Source organism: Alligator sinensis, unplaced genomic scaffold (assembly GCF_000455745.1).
Source record: "Alligator sinensis unplaced genomic scaffold, ASM45574v1 scaffold746_1, whole genome shotgun sequence".
In the NCBI taxonomy this organism is placed as follows: Eukaryota; Metazoa; Chordata; order Crocodylia; family Alligatoridae; genus Alligator; species Alligator sinensis.
In genome coordinates, this window is record NW_005841959.1 from 2,459,466 (window position 1) to 2,478,958 (window position 19,493).

The 19,493-nt window shown below is 41.0% G+C and overlaps 1 protein-coding gene across 7 annotated transcripts in view; it reads right to left on the bottom strand.

The window, feature by feature from the left end:
* Positions 1-19,493, bottom strand: part of DMD (dystrophin) — a 1,961,037-nt gene that overhangs the window by 1,114,398 nt on the left and 827,146 nt on the right. For all 7 annotated transcript variants that reach the window (XM_025200207.1, XM_014518487.2, XM_025200208.1 and 4 more), the window contains one exon: positions 5,706-5,867. In XM_025200207.1, the coding sequence (XP_025055992.1) occupies positions 5,706-5,867 (162 nt within the window). The remainder of the gene's footprint in view (positions 1-5,705; positions 5,868-19,493) is intronic.

The following is a 19,493-nucleotide window of genomic DNA, read 5'->3' on the forward strand; positions in this document are numbered from 1 at the left end:
GGGGGGGGGGGGATTGGACCAGTTCAGCACTACAAAACAAACTCCCTGAAGTGCTGAAAACCATGACAAATTCTACCCTCCTATTCTTCTAATGCAAGGTAGGATTCTTTCCAAATTCTCTAACAAGCATTAACAAAGCATATAAGAATGGGATGGAATGATTCTGTCTTGAGCACAGAGTTCAACTAGATGACCTCATAGGGTGGATCCAGATGTGCACACACATGTGGTTTGTGGCGCTGTAAACCTCTTTGCGGTGCCAAAAAGTTTGTGTGTTGCATGTTAAATTGTGCATGGCACTCCTAATTTGCAACACTGGGGCGAAATTTGCTACTGGGATTTCCCAGTAGCAAAAAAAATTAAAAACAAACAAACAAACAACCCCCCCCCCCACCAACAATACCCTGGAAAAAAATGCAGTGCAAACCAAGCCAAAGCACCGTATGCTGGGACAAATGCGAAGATGAGGGAGCAGGCAGCTCAGGGCAGCCCAGCTGCACTGCGGAGCCCCCATGCTGAGGCACTCCCTGGTTGGCTGGAGTGCAGTGTGCCTTAAGACAGGGAAGCAGGCAGCCCAGCGGGGAGCTGCATGCTCCCCTGTCTCAAGGCACACTGCACCCCAGCCAGTTGCTCCATGGCTAGTTGGGGTGCAGTGTGCCTTGAGATGGGGGCTCCATGTGTCTCAGTGTGGGGGCTCCACAGCAGAGCCCCTGTGCTGGGCACACAGAGACAGGGAAGCAGCAAGCCCAGGGCTGCCTGCTCCCCTGTCTCAAGGCACACTGCACCCTAGCCAGGGAGTGGCTGGCTGGGGTGCAGGGATCTTCAGCGTGTGGGCTCCACAGTGCAGAGAGATGGGCTGCCTGCTCCCTCATCTCCACGTGCCACTCTTGGACAGGCTGGGGCATAGGGTGCCTCCATGTGGGGGCTGCCTGCCACCTATCCCCATGCTGAGGCACCCTGTGCCCCAGCCACCCCTGCAGCACATGAAGCAGTGGGACAATGTGTCCTGCTGCAAACTGCACAAGCAGGGGTGTGCACTGCAGAATAAAGTAGAGGCACAAACTTGTGCTGCTACTATTTGTGCTGCTGCAAATACACACCCCTGTTTGTGTGGACATGGCCATAAGGCCCTTGTAACTCTGTTTTCCTAATGTGTATGCAACAAAAGATATCTCCTCCAAACAAAACAGTATGCTACACACACAGTTCTCCACAATTAACCACATACAGATATTTGTCAAATCACTTCATGTACTATTGAAAACTGTTCAGATAAGAAGGTGATGAAACAGTATAAGAAACCTAGACAGAATAGAATGTGGAACAGAAATTCAAATATGCTTACAGAAAGTTGAGCTGGTTCTTCTGAATGACAGTTAGGCCAGCTGCTCCCATTCTTTCTTATATATTTGAACAAACTACTTCTCCAGTGTCATAATATGAAAAGAAGTATCGGTGTCTTTAATATTAAGAATTGTGCAAGTAAGTCATTGTGAAGTCTTTATCCTAAATTATTAGTCTGTAGCCAATGATGTGTAGCATTGTTCTCATTAAGTAAGACCTTATATAATTCAACAACTCTTTGCTATTACACCATGACATTAACATTGTTCCTGTGCATGGCACAGTGTTATTTTAACAACATATTAAAAACCAATTTCACTTAGGACATAATCAGATATTAAATGCATATCACCATTTAAGGGCTTTTCTACCTTCTACCTAATTGCCTTTCTTAACTTTACCAAGAAATGGTATCTTGTGCATTTACCCTCAGCACTGCATTTTGCATAAAACCACAGGCAAAACACAGACATGAGTCCATTCCTAGTTTATCTGTAATGTTCAGAGGATATGTGGAATGCATTTTCTTCCCTTGATTAAAAAAAGGAAACTGTTTTTTGAGCTAAACTGGAGAACAAAACTATTTCTCCTCTCATATTTTACAGTACTTATTTTTATGAATAATAAATCTATAATATAGTGTATCGATAACTTGTGACAATGATTTAAAATAACTATAAACCCCTAAACCTATTGGCACTGAAAAGATTTAAATGTAAAATAAACTAGTTAAGATACTAATATAGTACTGTGGAATGATGAATACACGTGTAGCTTAAACAGAAGTATACATCTTTTAAAGATGCAGGCCTCTGAGTATAACTATATTTTAACAAAAAAAAGTCCAAAATTAGGAATGGCTAAAACAAAGGAATAGAAAACTTAATATAAGCTTTAGGGAACTGATTTTTTATAATGAAAACACCAATTGAAAAAAAATCATAAATTAGACATTACCTCTTTAGACTTCTCTCAGAGCAGATTTATTTATGTTCAATACATAGAGTAGTTTAAGTAGCATACAGATATTATATTTAATACCAAGTTCTCTTTTTCTGTTTGCAATAAAAAATAAAAAAATTCTTTGTTTTTCACTCAATGAAATGAAAGAGCATTTATAAGAGTAGGAGTTTGGAAAATTCCCATAATAATTTTAGTTCTCAGATAATCTTTATTTATTCATGTATTTGAAGGAGAGGTCATATTGGGACATTGAGGTCAAACGCAGATAGAAACATGCTTTTCTTCATGAATGTATTTTTAAATCTGTTTCACGTCATTCTCTTTTACGTGCACAGTTTTACCATTGTGCCTTTTAAGAATCTGGACCCATTATTTTTTTTCTGAGTAGTTGCAGTTAGACTATTTGGTCCGAATGCAGTATCTTGTATAATTCTCAAAGAGAAATAGCCTGCTAGATTGCAGCAGCTCTCTAGCATTAAAATCTCAGTACCACATGGTGGAGTAAGAAGCACATGGAATTTACCAAGACTCAAATAGCTCTGATCTAAAGAACCAAAAAAGATGGTTAATCCAGAATAGGGTTTTGATGGAGTTGAATGAGTGATGTCTAGTACAACAAAAACCTCAGAGTCTTTCTGATTTAAATCCTGTATTATGTAGTTTCAGATGTTTAATATACTTTGCTGAAAAGTCAAATAAATACTCTCTGTACTTAATTAACTATCACAGATGACTATCCCTTTTTGCTGGAGCTGTAAGGAATGGACACAGGAGTGAAGCTATGGTCTTAGAAGTTCTATCATAAGGAAGAACTTTTGAGGCCTCTGTAGGGCCCACAAAGCACCTGGCAGCAGAGGCTGCTCAAGAGACAGGCTTAGACCATAAATTGGTATTCATTTTTAGTGGTAGGAATTTTCCACCACTAAAAATGTTTCTGGGAAAGGGAGCAGTGGAGGTGTTCAGCCTGCAATCTCTCCCTCTCCGCTGTTCCTTGTACATTCCCAAGACTGAGTGAGCCTGGTTTGGGGGAAGCATGGGAAGCAGTGGCTGCTCTAGTCATCCCATTCATGCGGGGACTGGGGCATTGAGTAAAGCAGGCAGGAGCAAGGAGTGATTGCTTCTCTGTTTGGCTCCTAGTGCTCAGGAACTGAACCAAGGAACAGCCTGGTAACTCCTCCTCACCTGCTCCCCAGACCAAGAAGCCAGAAGCGTCCGTGACCCCAGTGTGGAGAAGGCTCAGGAGCTTTTCCCAACACTCAACTCCTCCTGGGATTGGGAGATGAGCAGTAACGATTCCCAAGTCATCCATAAATTAGAGTGACCCTAGTCTTAGGAAGGCATGGGGAGCAATCACCTCCCACTCAACTGCTCAGCTCCTCCTAGACTAAGGTTATTTTTCTCCCAGAACTGCCATTTTGTTCTGGGAGAAAATGTATGAATGCCTGTATGCTCATGGTTCCTATGGGGAGAATTGGAGTTCCAGAAACAACGCTTGTTTTTGGTCTTAGTCAGAGTGGTGCCATAACCTTATCCTTGCTATTCATGGGCAGAATATATCAAGCTATTTACCCATTTAAAATTCATTGAACATTTTATTTTCCCAAAAGATTTTTAAAAGATTGAGCTTAGGAGAACTGAAAAAACTTGCATTAAAACTGTTCAGTTCATGATTTTGTTTCTTAAAAGATTGCACCGAAACTTTTAGATAAAATCACAATGGAGAAAGATTCAACAGCTTCTGGGTTGATCATATTTCACATTATAACGTATTACCATTAGGAAAATGAAGCTATAAAACCAGGAGCATCAAAAAAGTTTACTTAAAAGTTAAATGCAATTTGATTGTAGTCAGTATTATTCCAGGAGGGTGGATGAGATTTTTACAGCTGCCCATGTATTACATCTATGCATGCATCTAAGCCAGATATATCTATGGTACACAGCAAACACCTATGAAAAAACAAACAAACCTGACCAATCCTCTGATATATTTGAAAGGCTCCAAGTACAGCACTAACAAGTACTATCTTTCAGTATCTCCTTAACTCCTTATGTTTTTGAGCTAAACATTTAGAAGACTTAAGTTAAGCTGGTGCACCCTAGAGAAATGCTGTTTTCCCCTATATTACTTAATAATTCTCCAGGTAAATCGTGTTTTTGGAAAGAAAAAAGGCATCTAGAGGGGATACTAGATAAATACTACCCTTTATGATTAACATTTGAGGACTGAATCACTAGGGCATGATTCTGCTGGTGCGGGTTGAGGGAACCATGCTGAAATCAATGTAAATTTAGGCAGAGAAAAAGCTCTCAGTCTCTAAATATCAGTTGATTTTCATATTGACACAAATACATATATGCATGCAAAGCAGCTTAAAGATTCATGGATATATGTTTAAATATCACCATGTTCTTTTGGATCTTTAAACTACTTTTAAACTTTTAATTTTTAAATTAAAGAATAAAAGACCTGATTTCTACAGATGTGGTGCAACCACATCTTCCTCTGACTTCAACTGGTGCTGCTCTGAAAACAGTCTCATAGTGACTTACTCACACATTTTTATCTTTTCTATATTTTTTCTTGTAATCAAACTTTATTTTTAATTTCTAATTGCTCCAAAAGTTACTGTCTCCTATGATATAATCTGAATAGCTTTATAAAATATATATTTTTTAAAATCACTGGAATTATTTTAACCTATTCTTTTAAAAAAAGTACTACAGATAGATTATACCATGGAAACTGTTGGAAGTTACAAACCACAGTTGCATGAATGCTATCTACAGTTTATATAAACCACACATACAATTTAGGGAGAATGATTTATTTTAAACTTGTCTGAACTGGAAAAACTGAAATGTAATGCCATTTTTTTGCATTTCTTAGTAATCTTTAATCAATTTACCTATATTATGTAATTCAGTAACAATGCACTGGTCATCTAATTGCTTTTCAAAACATTTTTTATAAATTAAGTAAATTTGTTTATTTTTGTATGATGTGTGTTGGATATTAAAATGCTACAAGTGTTTATTATTGACATTTGAATGTTACTGCTTAGTTTTCTGTCATTAAATCACCTAAATGGGTAATGATAAAATTAATGGAAAGTACTAGCTTACTGGTAAATTAAATTGATCTCCTTTAAGCAATACTTCTATCCCTACTTCACTTGTCTTTTAATAGATAATGTTGTACCAAAGATGTGTTATATCTCCGTCTTTTGGATTTAGAGTACTGTGGGAAAAATACCTTATAAAAAGAGAGAATGAAAAAGAAAAAGAAAAAGAGGAGAGAAAATTTCTGAGTATAGCCAGTACACACTCCTTGATTCAGAAACCTTGGTGTGATTAACAAATCAATTCAAGACCATTAGCTCCTGCTTATAACTTACCTGTGCTTCATGAGGGACTTGTGCTGCATCAACTCTGTCTGCAATGTAGGCTGTTAACTGTCTGTCAACGAAGGAAAGAGACTCTTGGATTAAGCGAAGGGTTTTGTCAATCTCCTGGGCAGACTGGATACTCTGTTCAAGAGCCTTTTGTCTTCGTACAGCCTAAAGACAACAATAATAATTATCAAAATAATAATTAATTGAACATTTACAGTCACAATATTTTTTCTCAAAAATGAAGGCTGTATCATAAATCGCTATGTCTGATTCTTTCATAGCCACCTTTTTGTAAGATAAATTTCGCCTCTTTTTGCCACCCATCCAGATCTCTTTTTAAAGAATTTTGCACAAAAAAAATTCCTAATGTTTGCAGGACACAAAAACCAGCACATCCACTGAGGATTTCTATAGAGGCTAGAAGACAGTGGAACTGGGAAATAAAACCATTCTTCCTGATGCAGTCTTCCATTCTGAGGTCTAATGGTCCTCTTAATCTCATTACATAGTTCAAGAGATTTTGTTTACTTGGAATGGGGTTAATGTCATCACAATCCAATCCAAAATAATCCATTTCAACAAGTGAGAGGGATAAAAGAAGTCTCGAGAAAGAACTCTCACATGTGAAATATAAATCACTTCCTGAAGCAGACTGAATGCTAATTCTAAAGAGAACATGAATCTTTGTCTTCATTTTTCAGGCCCTACCTGTAGTCACTCCTACTTTATAGGAATGCGGGTACCTGTCTACATCTCCCCTCCCACCTCAGTTTAGCAGACTTGTCCATATCAGCCCCCCTGTCCCCCCAGAAGTGCCACACTTGACTGCCAGTTTTGTAAAAATTTTGGACAAGCACCATTATGCTTTCCTCTTTGGTGCCCTGGTGCCTAGAAGAAATTTCCTAAAAATTATTTATGATATGAATAAATTATCCCACTTTAAATCTTTTTCTTAAAACCTGCTTATGTTTTTGATGCTAACAAACCACTTGACAATGATTAATCAATTATATGACTGTTTATAACTGTTTCAGCATTACCATATATTTCCTCAGTTTGCTGACTCTACCAGCTACCTCTACACATTATACTAGGCTTACAATGTATGCTTAACACATTGGGGCTCCAGCCTCTAGGCAATGCTGAAATAATAATAAAACCTGTACAATCCCAACCTTCACTTAGGGTGAGCAGGTTTCCTATGTAGAAGTCTAGCCATATATCAGTGACTAACTTTCCTTAACCAATTATTAATTAAAAGGGGAGGGAGAGAGTTTTGGCAGTGTATTAGTGTTAGCTGCTCTATTATTATTCATGAGTTGTGCCTACCAAGTAAACTACATTTTAATCTGATTTAATAGCTACACACTACTTTGGGTGCCTGATACCTTCAGCCAAAAAGACTTGAAATACTTATCAGCCAATCAGTGAGCTATTCTACATGGAGCTCTGGTCCTTCAAGGCCTACACATTTAATCAATATGTGCATTTAATTATTCTGAACACTCTTGGTGGCTCCTGTAATTAGTAAAAGGATAGGGTCCCAAAGCCGTACCTGCTATTTTGAGTGTTTGTAAGCTGCTTTATGCTATTTCTGAACAGCTCATCACATAACCCTGTACAGTTGCCAGTTCTAGGAATTTTCTGTGGAACTGAGCAGCTTTGCAGGTTGGACCCATGCTGTCAGTGTTAATGGAAGCTCCTGAGTTACTGAAATAATATTACACCAGTAAATGAACCGCTAAAGCAATGTTCTTTCACAAAGTACTGCTAGTTCTCTCTACTTCTGTAGCTTTTACTTCCATTTCTCTGTGATCCTAATTTTATCTCATGTAGTAAATTTTGGATAGATTATCTCAATATTAAAACTGCAGTGCCTTTTCCTCCCCTTTAAAATGTCAGCATGTATTATCTCTTCAATCTTTCTCAAGAAGTTTCCTGAACCCTAAACTCAGAAAATCTACAAAACTACTGACCAGTCCACCTAAGACGAAAGCATATAATACTAGAAAAGAAAAATATTTGTATTTAAAAATTAAAGCTATATGAAAATATGCAAATTACAATAACATCTACAAGTTCAACAGTGCAAACTACAGAATCTCACAGAACCACTCAGGGTATACCAATGCTGTTAATACAACTACCCTGACACTATTGCAGAAACCTAACCCTCACTTACTTACTATCACCCTACATCCAATGCACACAGAAACCATGTTGTGGAGATGCTGACAGAAGGGTGCCTCTAAGCGAGCTGCCCAGCCTGCTGGCTTCTGCTGAAATGCCCTGCTCCCTGAGGAGCTCATCAACCCAGTCCTTCAGCTAAAACACAGTTTTTGAGCAGCAAACAAACCAACAAATAAATAAACAAAAGCAAACCCTGTTCTGGCCCTGGAATGAGGACCCTTTGACTCTGGCCCCAGCACAGCAGCCTGCCCCTCCTGGGTACCAAGCTCATAGGCTGCCTTTGGCTCACGACTGTTCCCTCACAGTTTACTGTTCTTCTGCTTTCTTCTTGGGGTTTTAAACTCCTAGTTTCGTAGATACTTTTTGAAGATCACAGTATCTAAATGCCCCGCATGTGGGCTTCCTCAAGAGGGCTGACTTAAAGGCCCAAACTGCCCTGTTACCATGCCCAACACTGCTCTCATGAGTACACCAACTGTAGTCCTAAAAAAAATTCTTGGGCACTTTCCAAAAGGAGGTTATACAACTTTTGAGCTTGATGAGTGGGAGCACATAAGTGGGTTTTATTTTCCTGAAGTGGTCTTGGAATCAGCTTTGAGATGCTACAGACATACCCATAGACACCCTAAAGTCTACAGGCACCTACAGTTTTGACAGTAAAGATATATAAGGAACTAAATTCTAACTTGGGATACACAAACCAGGTATAATTCTGATCTATAGGCTAAACTTACTGTTGGTATGTGGCAAAGCACAACAGCTGCTATTCCTTTCCTTAAATAAAGTAGAGAACCAGAGGGTAGATAAAGGGAGGATGCCCATTTTCTATACAATTACTTAATGCTTACAGCACTGACACAAGAAATGGGACACGCAGGTGTCAAAAATCATGCATCTTTCAGAGGAAGCTCTTCCGCAGAACTCCCAAAGAAGAAGCCTTACCTGGTCTCCCTCTCCTCTAGGACCCCTTGAAGCCAGCCCTGGCATGGCTTCTCAATGGGCAAACCTCTGGCTCAAGACCCAGGCTCCTCTTCAGCCATAGCATAAGTGTAACAAGGCCCTTATATTTATAGATAGTAAAGACCACAAAGTCAAATGTGTTGGTGAAAGAAGTTGTAACATAATGAATATTAATAGTGAGTTTATTTCTCTCCTTTTTTACTATATTTCCTCCTTATATTTCTTGGATGCACTTTATTTACCTCTCTTGAGGTAAAGGTTATTTTTCAATAGAGAAATGTCTTGAAGTAAAAGCTTTTGAGGGGGCTCACAGCCATGGGGACCATGTGCAGCTGGGACCCAGAATCCTGTCAGCTGTGGGGTCTCTGGGTCCTGCTGGGGGTGAGGTGCACCTGGGACTAGGAGCCCCATGTAGCCCTCAAGTACCCCCCGAGCCTTGGGGATTATGGTAGCTGTGATCTCCAGGGCTCAAGGGTTGCACCTATGTGGCTGGGAGCCCTGTCAGCTGACAGGCTAGGCCCCAAGCCACAGGGGAGACCCTGCTGCATATGCACATTAAAGCTCAATAGCAACCAGCTATAAAGTTAGTATACATTTTTGAGGTCTAACTTTATAGCTGGTTGGAGATTTTTATTGTGTGATAGCCACTTCATACATATTGCTGGTTTCAAGGTAATTGCACAATTAACCAGTTAGTTGTATAATACCTGTAATGTGTAGATGGGCCATATACATGTTTTTGATCATTTTGTGTTTTTAACCAAAACAAAAGAAAAATACTTATACATTTCCCTTTTATAGATCTAGTCCACCATAACTAAGCTCATGAGCCAAATGCTAAGCCAAAGCATTTTCGTCTCTACCCAGATTGAAATGCTGCTAAGAGCTCATCACTTGAAATCAGACTCGAGAGAGCTCCATTCTTATTTAGGCACCAAGAGTACGTGGACAGTTTTTCAAGAGGGTTGAGCATCCTGAATTGTATGAAAATGTATGATGAGTGCAATATTTTCATAACTGTCATGTAATTAACTGAAAGATAAAAAGAAAAAAAACTTCCTTTACATTCTGCAAATCAAAATGTTAGGTCTCAGATATAAACTCAGAATGCAAATATACCCAGACTCTTTGTTCAGATATTAGGGTGGATAAATCCAGTGAATAATCACAAGATTGCAATGAATGCTCCCCAAGGCTGGTTGACTTTTTCAAGAGTTCAAATGAATATGGAGCAAATCATAATCTGTCTTGCTGATTTAGACCAGAAATTCACATCTACTCATGAAAATATTTTGAAGTACATAGTGATATTTTTGTTTATGGGATATAAGAAAGAATTGCAAATACAAGAAAGGAAGTGCAATACCTTTAGACTATCTCTCATGCTGTTCATAGTCTTATGTTGGCCTTAAGGCCAGGTCAGTAATAGGCATCCAGGGCCAGACTTGCACACTCAGCAGTCCCAGGGTCTGTCTCTCTAAAGGACTAAATTAAATCTTTTGTATTATCTAAAATCAATACAATTTTTACCCAACTCTGGGTTTACAGTAATTAATTAGTTCCAATCACTCTCAAGTCGACCCAGCCATGGCTCAGGCATGTGGTTTAGATCCCTCCCTCAACAATCAATTAATAGCAATGAAACAAAAGCAAATGTCCATCAATTTTCCTCATTCAGTCAGTTCTCAAGAGTGTGTTCTGAGTTGGGGTCTTCAAGTCCATGCCCCATTATAAATCATAAAAGTCTTAAGCAAAAATAGCAATTAACTGTTAAAGAAAACAAAACAGCAGGGCTTTGCCATGCCCGAGTCTCCAGACTCTTGCGGTTGCCCAACTCATGTGCAATGTTCTTAGTGTCCTGATGCTCCCTATCTCACAGCACCTCTCAACATAGATATGCATTCCCTTCCCTTCCCCAACTCGTTCTGACTTTTCTTTCTCTCCCTCTCTATTCCCTATAGACAAGCATAAGCAAGCTCAGACTTAGGATAAGCTTTAACAGTTTCATTTTGGTAGCAAGTTTTTGGTTTTGGATATCCACTGTTTTATATTGTATTATTATTAGGTTTGTATTGATTTTTACTGTTGTTTATTGTATTATTATCATTTTTGCATTGATTGTAATTGTTTCATATGGATATTGTATGGTTTAGGCCTGTGTTTGTAAGTTAACCAAAGTAATGTCAATTTTCCATTCTGTATGTCAAGTCTCCATCTTGTGTCCTCTGCCCGGGCATCCCCTGTCTTGCAACTGTATGATCCCTCCCATGTAAATTGGTACCTGGATGAATGAGAGTGATTGGGAATGACTGAAATACAATGGTAGCAAGCCTCTACTGAATGATCTGTAACGACCAGGTCATCACCTTGCATTGATTCATCCAGGAACCATGGACCTCACCCAGGAACAGAGACAAGAACCCAGCATTTGAAAGACAAAAGACCTTGAAGAACCAGCAACTCTCCCATTGTACCCCACCATTACAGACACCCGAAACTGCACATCCCTGCATGGAGCACACATGCTCAGTACTCCAGGGGCTGACCCTTGCCTGGGCATGCCTCCTGTCACTAGGGTCACACAAGGTCTGCCCCTATAAAAAGGGGCAGTGAAGACAGACCCAGTGGGACACCCTCTCCATCTCGACCAGCACCATGCCACACCACCTATCCACCCAGAGGCCCTGCTGACAACCCCCTTCTGGACAACACCTACTGGACAAGGACCCCTTTCCAGCCTGGATAGGTAGCTATCACCCCCCACCCCCTCTTCAACCAAGGACTTGGACTCTGCTTCACTTCCCTACCTAGACTCCAACCTTTCCACTGAGTCTCTTTCTCCTGCTGCCATTGTGAGTATGTGTGTGTGTGTATGAACCAATAACTTCATGGGGCTGTGTAGTGTGTTGTCTGTTTGATAAAACTGTTATTTGGACTCGTAAGTTGGGTTTTGCTTTACTATGGTTTGGCCCTGCTCCAATCTCTGCTCCTCGCCCCTCTAACTTCTGTCTCATTTCTCACTCTCCTGCTTCTGGCTCACTGCAACCTCCAACACCTGTCCTGAGCTCCTCTGCCTCCAAACCCCCTGTTTCTTTACCACTGTCTTATCCCCACTGCCTTTTCCTTTTCCCCCCGAGCAACCAGGTTTCTGCCTCAGTTTCTTTCCTGGCTGTCTCCTCCTTGCCACCACTTATCTGCTCCTGCCCGCCCCCAAATATTTCTGCTGTCTGCCTCAGTTTCCAGCCCCAGTCTACCTTAAGTAAACCCAAGCCTCAGTTCCTCAGCCAGCTTCTCTATAGTCCCCTGGTTCTAATCACATTTCTGGCAAGTTTCACTCCCTACACCTTAACTCTCTTTCTCACCTGAATCTTCCCCAACTATCCCAGGTACCCCAAGCACACACATACACACTGTACCATCCAAGTTAGGAACTTACCTATGTGTAGGTGGGTTGTATGTGTGTGAACTGGTGAGTGTGTGTGTGTGTGTGTGTGTGTGTGTATATATGGCTTTGCATGCATGATATACAAATTAGTGACCTGTGTCTAACTTTTGGGGTGTATAGTGTATGCGCTTGAATTGGTGATAGGTATGCATGTGCTGGTTTGGATGTGTATGTGCCTGAGCTGGTAGTGTGTGTGTATGCACCTAATTGATTTGTGTGTTTGTATATGTGCAATTGTGTCACACCCTCCTGTCTAACAGCACAATATTGAAATCCTGAGAGTTGGCCTGACTCCACAGGGCTACAGATAATCACCTAGCCAGGGTCATTTGACCCCAGCATGCTTTCCTGCCCATGGCAGGGGGTCGGACTTGATGTTCTGCTCAGGTGCCTTCCGACCCTGCCAACTATGAAACTATGAATTGACACAGGCTTCTAGCTAAGAAAGTGCTCTAGGCACCTCTGCAGCTGGGAGACCGCAATTCCTGTGGGCTCCTAGCCGTGGAGGTGCATCAGGCACCCTATGACTTAGAAGCCTGTGTCAGTTGCTGTCTCCCAGCCCCGTGGGGTGTATGCAGTGCCCTTGTGGCTGGAAAACTGCATCAGCTGTAGTCTCTCTGCCAGAGGGACCCCCTAGGGCACGCTTATAGCTGTGAGCCCCATCAACTGATGGAGCTTGCTACTTGTTGGACTTCCCCTCCACCTGAAATAAGGCATGATGGGATCTGATTCTCAATTGTGTGACATGGCAGGAAGCATGATTGTGTGAATTGTGCATCAAATTCCATGGCACCTTTGCCTGTTAGTTTAGAAGAGCCCTACGAAATAGGTTAAACAAACAGTTGCCTAGAATGGTTTAGGCAGGATGATCCTACTTTGATCAAAGGGATGATCTCTTGAGGTCCCTTCCAGCCCCTATTTTTCTCTGATTCTAATTTAATTTTCTCCATGACCATAATTTTGAAAAGAGTTCATAAAACCTGAAAAATGATGTGACATATTTTTAAAAGATAATAAGAAAGAAAAAAACATACAATTTTACATGAAATTATAAAAGTTATTTCTTTTGGATGAACTATTTGTGAAGCTAACAGCCTCCAGCCTTGCCAAAAAGCAAGCCATCGTGTGAGAAAACCTACAAAACACAATGTTAGGGGGGTGTAGCAATACATGTATCCAGAGGCTATATATTTAATGATTTGCAACTAGAGGATATTAAACATATGGACATATAAATTGCCATCAAAGAACTCTGATATTGAAAAGTCATTTTGTCTCTTCTACAACCAATAGATGGCTATAAAAACACCAAGACAAAAGGAAGACTCAGCACTGCAGTATATGAATAGGTCTGAGAACGTAATAAGAGAGTATGGCTCAGATCACAGTCTATAAAGCTGAGGGCTCCATCTCTAAAGTCACATCTCTAACAAATAAGGGGTAAATGGCAAGTCTTGGAGCAAGCACCAACTAGTTAGAGCTTTCAGAGTTAGCGAAATTTTGAGAGCTGTCAAGAAAAATAGCAGAAAAATCTGCTTTTTGGAAATGCCAGAAAGATAAAAAAATATTGACCCTTTTTTGTTGAAGATATCTACTGTCATTTTATATATATATATATATATTAAAATGCATCTGCTAAGGAAGTGAGCACTGCAGGTTTGGATATATTGTATAACACAAATAAATTGGTGTAATGTGTCTTGTATCAGGGTAAATATAGACGGGAGACTTGACATACTGCTGTTAGTTATTCTATGCTGCATAATATTACCGTTTGAATTATCAGGTGATAACTATATAGCAGTGTCATTTTTTTCAATGCAACAAGGGTGATTATGAGTTTTTTTGCCACCTAGTTGCAAGGTGCTGTAATAGCACCAAGTGTAGGCAGGTACACTGGACAATTATCACCTATCTTTCTAGATACCATTATGACTCACCAAGCTGTACAAAATAAATGAGATGTTTATAAGTGGCATGTCTACACCCCTTGTTTATTTGTCTTTGTCCCAAATAACCTTAAAAATGGAATAGCAGAGATTCTCTAGACTTCTTCTATAGTTGAAACTTTCCCATATATTCTTGCTATTGGACAGTATCACCACAGCCACAACTAAATGCACATTTCCATAGTTTAACTTGTTTGACTTTCTTTCAAATTTAATATTATCTCTGGTTTTACTGTGCTTTTAAATCAAGATAATTCAATATCACTCTTTATATATTTACTTTCTATATCAAATTATTAATTTAAATTCTCAATTCTCTCAATTTAATTTTTGTTTGGGAAAATATTATGTAATGCTGAGACTTCCTTTAGGAGCACAATTTTAAACAATCTGAAGATACTCTATTTTGGGCTGAAATTTTCCATAGTATCAAAGCACAAATAATAGTTGGGAAAATAGCAACATTTCTTAATACATTTTTACATAAAAAAATTAAAAATGTCCAGGAATAAAAGATGACCCTTGGTACTAATCAGCTGTATCCATATTGGTTGTAAACAGACATCACATTTCACTTGGTCCTGACTGTCTCAGGTACTGACCTGGATAAGAACAAGAGAGGCACAGTTATAGGCTTGAAACAGGTCACCTTTGTGATGCCATAATAATTTTTATGGTGGCACAAAGTGAGAGCAATAGATATTCATGCCTTTTGCCATGCCATGATTTAGTAATAATTTGTACCCCTTTTTCACAGCAGTTGTCTATTTGCTTTATGGCAGGAGTGCACATGCACTCTCTAGCTGCCACAGAGTTAGGTGCTGCTGGGACTTGAGGGGCCTACCCTGAGTGTCTCAAGAATTCCTATGCAGGACAAGGCTCCTCAAGCCCCATAAGCACCTGCCTGGTTTTCTCCCCTGACAAAGAAGTGTTACCAAGAATTTCTGGGGCCTGAAACCCCCAGGAATTTTCACCCCCTCCCCTTCTTCCAGGCAAGCCTGGAGTCCATCTCTGTAGGCTTTCCCTGCTTACAGAGATGAAGCCTTGAGATGAGCATCTCTGTACAGGGAGACCTTGGCTTTCCCCACCTACAGAAATACACCCAGATATTTCTGAAGGTGCTTCTGTAAGCAGGGCGTATGTGGCCCATTACTCTGCAAGATTAATACATGGGACAATGGGTGATGTATGTTTTGCCAATCAAGTGGATCAGCTGTGCTGGGACACATCCTGGCTTAGCTGATCCACTTCATCTGGTAACATGGATTTATACCCATACATACATAGGCCTTTTGAATTGCATTACTGATCCTCAGCCAGAGAAAGCACACATCCTGGCCAGCTTGCTAGGGACTGATCTGCAATAACCTTGCAGATGCACAATGTAATGTCTTGGGAAAAAGTGATAGCACATTTTATCCTGCATACTTCAGCAAGACCTGAAGCGAGATGGTGTTCTTGTACATCTGGAGGGTCATGGCAGAAAACACTTTCTCCCAGCAGAGATAAGACATTCTAAAACTACCAAGGAGGGAAATCCACCATCCTGGGGGTTACACCAAAAATAATACCAGTGAGGAGCTTGCTCAGCTGCCCTTGCAGGGATGGAAAGTTGGAAAGTTTCTTCCTTCCTTTGGAGATGTGGAACAAAAGCCTACATTAATAGTGAATAACAAGTGCTGAAATGGATCTGGAAGGTTAAAAAAAGTTGGTCCACAAGAGTGAACCTTTCAATATACATGTAAATACATTTTCATATAAGCATATTCTTCAGAATATCTACTTGATATTTCAAAGGAATTTGTTGGGGAAGATGTCACACTGAAAGTCAGAGGAATGGCATGATAGCTGTATGCAGCAGTTGCTTTGAGATTCTGGGCAACTGTGTTATGCAGATCGAAGGACATAGCTATAGGTGAATCAGATGCTTGAGATGGAAATAGAATGTGAGAAATTTTTACCCATCAGATCCAAGTTTTTTCAAAGGGAGACCTAAACATAATGTCTTTCTCTGTTACCCAAAGAAGATAAACAATACAAAGATAAAACTTAGTATCAACCTTTAAGGACAAATCTTTCCCTCTTGGCAGCAATGCAGTGTCCTCTCACATACTCAGACAGATTACACTAGGGTGGCTTGGTTGCTCTCTTATTTGTAAATAAATATGTCATTAAAGAGTTTCTGCTCATATTCTGATCCTTGTACTGTGCAATTACCTTTGCAATTATTCAAAGTAAAAAATATAAAGTATTATGTTTGGATAAGCTGTTACCTGGGTCAAAATATGAGTCACCTTGAACACAGATGGTTGGTATTGCATTGTGGCTACAATGCATTTTTATGTAAGGACAGTGCATGCTCCCAGGAGTACAATATGAGTGCACTAACAAGGTAGAAAATTCAATTTTGGGGAATCCACGGAATAAAGAGTGCAAAACTTTTTCATCTATGTATCAATAGGAAAGGAGAAAGTAAGTATTAGGACATCTAAATAGTGTGACTGAATAGTTTCAGTCAAGTAACTTTTTGAATTTGATTTTTCATGATTTTTTATGTTTAGATACAGTTTTCCCAGTTGATATTTTGCCTGTTAAATAGCAGACCTTCCAGCTTTATTTAGGTGGAGAAGGCTAAGTAGGTAGAAACTATAACTAAAAGTTGTCTCCTAGTGTAATACTTCTGACACACATTTAAACTGAAAGCATTTGGAAGGTAATGTCTCATTTTCTAGCAAGTTTTGTCTATGTATCTATCAAAATATTCTCCAGAAGCCTGGAACTTGACATTATTTAATTGGTCAGTCTCCAGAGTCCTGTAATTGGCATAAGAAACTGATTTAATGATAATTAAGCTGGAACACTTATCCTTCTCTGTCTTAACAATAGATAAAAATGCTATTTACATACACTGAGGATATGTCTAACATGCACTTTAATGCACAGTAGCTTATTTTACTGTGTATTAATGTGTCATGTAAAAAAAAATGTGTGATTACACTAATGCACAATAAAATAGGCTACTAAGATTGCTGGGGGACTGGAGAAAGCCCTGGGACTGACATGCCCAGGGACTGGCATACAAGAAAGCTCTAAAGCTGTGGACACTACGAAGGCCACTCTTGCAGGAGCTGAGGAAATGACATCCCCTGCAGGCAGGGGCAGCAGCAAGGGGCACAACCCTGTGCTGCTGCCCACACTGCTCTCATGCACACAGGGGAATTGTGGCAGGGCACCGGGGAGCTGGGAGCAGGCAGCTTTCTGCACCCCACACTGTGCCCTGCTGCGCTGGGTTCCAATGCTGCTTTGCGGAAGCAGTGAGGGCAGCACAGTGGGGAGCATTGCCAGTATGTGCTACCTCCCTAGAGCCCTAGAGCCTAGGGCCAGGGCTGGGGCTGGGAGGCAGCTGTGGCTGGGGCAGAAAGGCAACAGATGTTTGCAGCTGGCCTAGGTTCTAGGTAGCTGCTGAAAGCCACAGAGCCTGGGCTGGGGGGCAGGAGCTTTGGATGGGGGCAAGGGGCAGCAGGGCTGGGGGGCAACAGGGCTGGGGGGCAGGGGCTTTGGGTGGGGAGCAGGAGCAGCAGGGCTAGGGGGCAAGGGTCATGAGCAGGGCTGGGGGCAAGGGCTTTGGGTGGGAGGCAAGGGTCATGAGCAGGGTTGGGGGGCAGGGGCAGCAGGGCTGGGGGCAAGGGGCACAAGTAGGGCATCCTGCCATGTACCCCCTGCCCTCATTTTGTTTTTCTGGCATGCCGGTACTCTGGCACCTTCCAAGGTAGGTATTGTGGGGGTTTTAGGCACTCTGGCCAAAAAACATTGCCTAACCCTGATATAGAGGGTAGCCTGGGTGACAGTGACCATGAAACCATCACATTCACTGTCCATTACAAGGCAGGCAAATCAGCTAGCAAGGTTGGAGTTTTGGACTTCAAAAAAGTGAATTTCATCAAGCTCAGGGAAACAGGAAGGGAAGCGCTATGGGACCAGGGACTGAAGGTGAAAGGAGTACATGAAGAGTGGTCATTCCTCAAGGACACAATCCTTGAAACACAAAAGAAATTCTGAACAAGAAGAAAGTGGCACACAAACAATGGAAGCTTGGGACAGTCCCCAAGAAGGACTATACAACAATGGCCTGCACTTGTAGGGAACAGATTAGAAAGGCTAAGGGGGCGACTGAATTTAAACTAGCAATGGAAATCAAGGACAATAAAAATCATCCTTTAGGTATGTAGGGAACAGGAGGAAAACAAGTGGAAGTGTGGGGCCATTGCTTAACAACTCAGGACAGCTGGTTACCAACACTCACAAGAAAACCGAACTCCTGAATGACTACTTTGCTTCGCTATTTCACCGGACTCAGGGAAAATCATGCTAGAACGGGTATAGAATGGGCATGGTGGGAATCACCACCTTCCTACTGTTGATTTTGAGCTGGTGGGTGATCAGTTACAAAAGTAACACATTTATAAGTCAGCAGGATCGGATGAACTTCATCTGAGAGTGCTGAAGGAGCTGGCCAAAGTCATTGCGGGACCTCTGGCGAAACTCTTCCAAATCTTATGACACTCAAGGAGGTCCCTGAAGACTGGAAGAGGGCCAATGTTGTGCTCATCTTCAAGAAGGGGAGGAGAGAGAACCAGGGCAACTACAGGCTAATTAGCCTAACTTCTATCCCAGGGAAAATCCTGGAAAAATTCATCAAGGAGTCTATATGCAAAAGGCTTGCAGAAGGTAAGATTCTGAATGACAGCCAGCATGGCTTCATCACGGGCAGGTCTTGTTTTACCAATCTCATCTCCTTCTACAACCAGGTAACTCACCACCTAGATAAGAGGTCGATGTCATATACCTAGACTGCAAAAGGCCTTTGATCTGGTTATCCCATGATGTTCTCACAGGAAAATTGGAGAATTGTGGGCTTAACTGTGAGACAGTCAGGTGGGTAGGAAGCTGACTGTGGGGTAGGTCCCAGAGAGATCTAATGAATGGATCTGTGTTGTGCTGGTGAGAAGTGGCCAGTGGTGTCCCTCAGAGGTAGGTGCTTGGTCCAGTACTTTTCAACATCTTTATCAATATTTTGGATGTGGGGGTAAAGAGGTCACTGGCCAAGTTCATTATGATACCAAGTTATGGGGAAGTATGGTCACACTTCAAGATAGACTGCAGATACAAGTGGACTTAGACAGGTTGGCAAGTTGGGTGGATCGGAACCAGATGAAGTTCAACATTGAGAAATTTCACATGCTTCAT